At 46.5% G+C, this 2,662-nt stretch overlaps 1 protein-coding gene across 1 annotated transcript; it reads left to right on the top strand.

Moving 5' to 3' along the window:
• Nucleotides 1-3: 3 nt before the first annotated feature.
• On the top strand, nt 4-2,419 carry SURF6 (surfeit 6; the record flags this gene model as incomplete). Its single annotated transcript, XM_009866948.1, has 4 exons — nt 4-73; nt 399-611; nt 1,223-1,314; nt 1,748-2,419. Coding segments are annotated over 4 exons (1,047 nt in total), but the record flags the coding sequence as incomplete, so codon positions are not given.
• Between the last annotated feature and the right edge of the window lie 243 nt (nt 2,420-2,662).

Here is a 2,662-nt window from a genome sequence, read left to right as displayed (position 1 = left end):
GACTCCTACCTGCAGGGCTTGGCCAGGAAGGTCTGCGTGCAGCGCGGCCCGGAGCCGCGGAAGAGGAAATTGGGTAACGGAGCGGGAACGCTGCGGCCCCCGGCCCTGCTGCTTCGCCCGGGCGACGGGCTTTGTGCCGTGGGGTTTTTTTGAAGGAAAAGTAGTCTCTGCTGAAACACGAGGCTTCTGAGCGTGTTGCACACGTGGTGACTGCGGGGAGGTTTTACTGAAGCGTGCAAGGGTGTTTAGTCCGTTTAAATAAATACTAAAATACTTAATTTTTTAAGATTGAGAGGCGCCATTGCAATGCTGGAACTTTAGTCTTCGGTAATAACTGCATGTTCTGAAGTGGGAATGTAGTGTTGTCCTGACATGTGTAATTTGGTTTTGCCTTCTAGTGTGCAAACCAGGCCAGCCTGAGGATGCTGGCAGACCGCTCAAAAAAAGGAAGAGAAATAAACCCAAAAAGCAAGCTGAGAAGACAAATGCTCCTTCAGTCAAACAGATGGTCTCTAACACCCATAAACCTACTCCAGGACAGAAAGCAACTCCTCAGACCAGCAAATCGTCTCCACAGGGTGTTGCACAGAGCAAAAACGATTTGGTTGCAGGTAAGAATAGCAGCATTGCAGTGGCCTGGTTAAAGTTACCTGAGCTGAGGTGGCTGATTTTCAGTTGCTTCACACGTGTATGGTTTGGGAAGCCTTTAAGAAGTTCAGCTGAATTGAAAACATCCGTGCTTATTCCACTTGCCCTAAAAAGCTTTTCCATGTCTACACAGATTTGTAACATCACCACTGGGTGGCTCTCTGGAAACAGTGTTTAAACTGAATTTCAGGCTTTTAATGTATTTAGGTAACTTCTGGAAATTGTTGCATGGACAGGATCTCTGTGATGCTAGGCCAGCTTTCCGTTATGAGTCTGAAAAGCCTGATCACAAAGAAAAGGTGTCCTTGGCACCTCTGTTTCCTCGAGCTTGGTACTTGTCTTCTGGCTCGCTAGGCAGAGCCAGGGCATGCCAGGCCACTGTGGCTGCCAGTGCTGAAAGATAATGTGGGTTGAAAAGAAACCAGTGCAATGGAAAAATCTTGGTCTATTTAGATTTTCCATTCTATTCACAACATCCAAAGAGTTATCAGAGCTTTTCTGTAGCCATAGAGAGTTCTTCTGTTGAGCTACTGCTGTTTTTAAAGTATTTTTATTTTCTTCCTTTCATTTTTAGGGAGCAAAAGTGAACTGGGTTCCCCTTCTTTTGCGGCAATGAATCTCCTGCGTCAGAGACTACATGAGAAGATTAAAAAAGCTTCTGGCCAAGTATGAGAACTCTTAATATCTATCTCTATGTGTGTTTGGGCAATATAAATTCTCTCTAGCCTCTTGGGGACAAGATTATGATCTTACGAGGCTGACGGTTTGGGCTAGTTCTGTCTCCTAAGGAAATGTTTGTAGGTGTTGTTGGGAGACCTGTGCATTTTCTGTGGTCTGGAAAAACCCTGGCTTGGAGGGGGAGCGTGCCTCTGGTGATATTTAAGAAAAAGTGCTGAAAGGAAACATATCTGTGGGGTGTTAAGAGAGCGTTTAAGATCATTTTATTGTGTTTGCTGTCTCTGAAAGCTGAGTCCGCAGCTACTTGTCACCACTAATGCATTTCTTAGGAGAAGATTGAAATCTCAATTTGAGGATATCCAACTTTTATTTCTACTTTATTCCTTTAAGGCTTCTTGTTAATATTCATGCTTCTTCTTAGGCTGATGCCAAAGAATTGCCCCCTGCAGTCCTGGAGAAGAGGCAGCGAAGGAAGTATGAGAGAGAGAGAAAGAAGCGCCGGAGAAAGGAGTTGAAGATGAAGGCAAAAATGGAGAAGAAAGAAGCTGAGGAGGTACCAGTAGAGCCAGAAAGCAAAAAAGAGGAGAGCACAGCTGAGATTGTCTTTAACAGAGTCGAAGTCCATGCTGAAAATGAGTTGAGCAAGATCCAGAAGAAGAAAGAGAAGAGGAAAGCGGTGAAAGGCAATATCACTCCTCTGACGGGCAAAAACTACAAGCAGCTGCTGAGCAGGCTGGAGATGAGGAAGAACAAGCTAGAGGAACTCAAGGAAAAGGACCAGAAGAAAGCTCAGGAGGTAGAGAACAAGATGAAGTGGACAAACGCTCTCTATAAGGCAGAAGGTGTGAAGATTCGTGACAACGAGGAGCGTCTGAAAGAAGCTCTGAAGCGTAAGGAGAAGCGTAAAGCACAACGCAAAAGGCAATGGGAAGCACGGACGGAAAGGGTGGCGGAGAAGATGCAGCAGCGGCAGGAGAAGCGTCGCAGGAACATTCAAAAGAAGAAGAAGGATAGGATAGAGAAGAAGAAAGCCAGGGCCCGGAAGAAAGGCCGGATTCTGCCAGAGGACTTGAAAAAAGCTGGCTTACAGTGATGCCGAGGAGCTGCTCCTCACGGTCTGCAGCAGGGGTCGGCCTGAGCTCCGGTGGAGCGCGCTGTGCCTCTGCCCGACCGGTGCTCGCAGGGAGCTGCCTGGGGCAGTTGCTGCTGGGCTGCCCTGACTTAATGGTGATAAAAAGCCCGTTGTACATTTAATTAAATTTGCTATTCCAGAAAAAAACCTGATTGGTTTCCTCTTACAGTAATTATCATTTTCCTGAAGGGAAACGTCGGTTGC

Source organism: Apaloderma vittatum, unplaced genomic scaffold (assembly GCF_000703405.1).
Source record: "Apaloderma vittatum isolate BGI_N311 unplaced genomic scaffold, ASM70340v1 Scaffold45433, whole genome shotgun sequence".
Classification (NCBI taxonomy): Eukaryota; Metazoa; Chordata; class Aves; order Trogoniformes; family Trogonidae; genus Apaloderma; species Apaloderma vittatum.
Note: the sequence above shows the minus strand (reverse complement) of the source record. Positions and strands in the feature narration are given on the sequence as shown.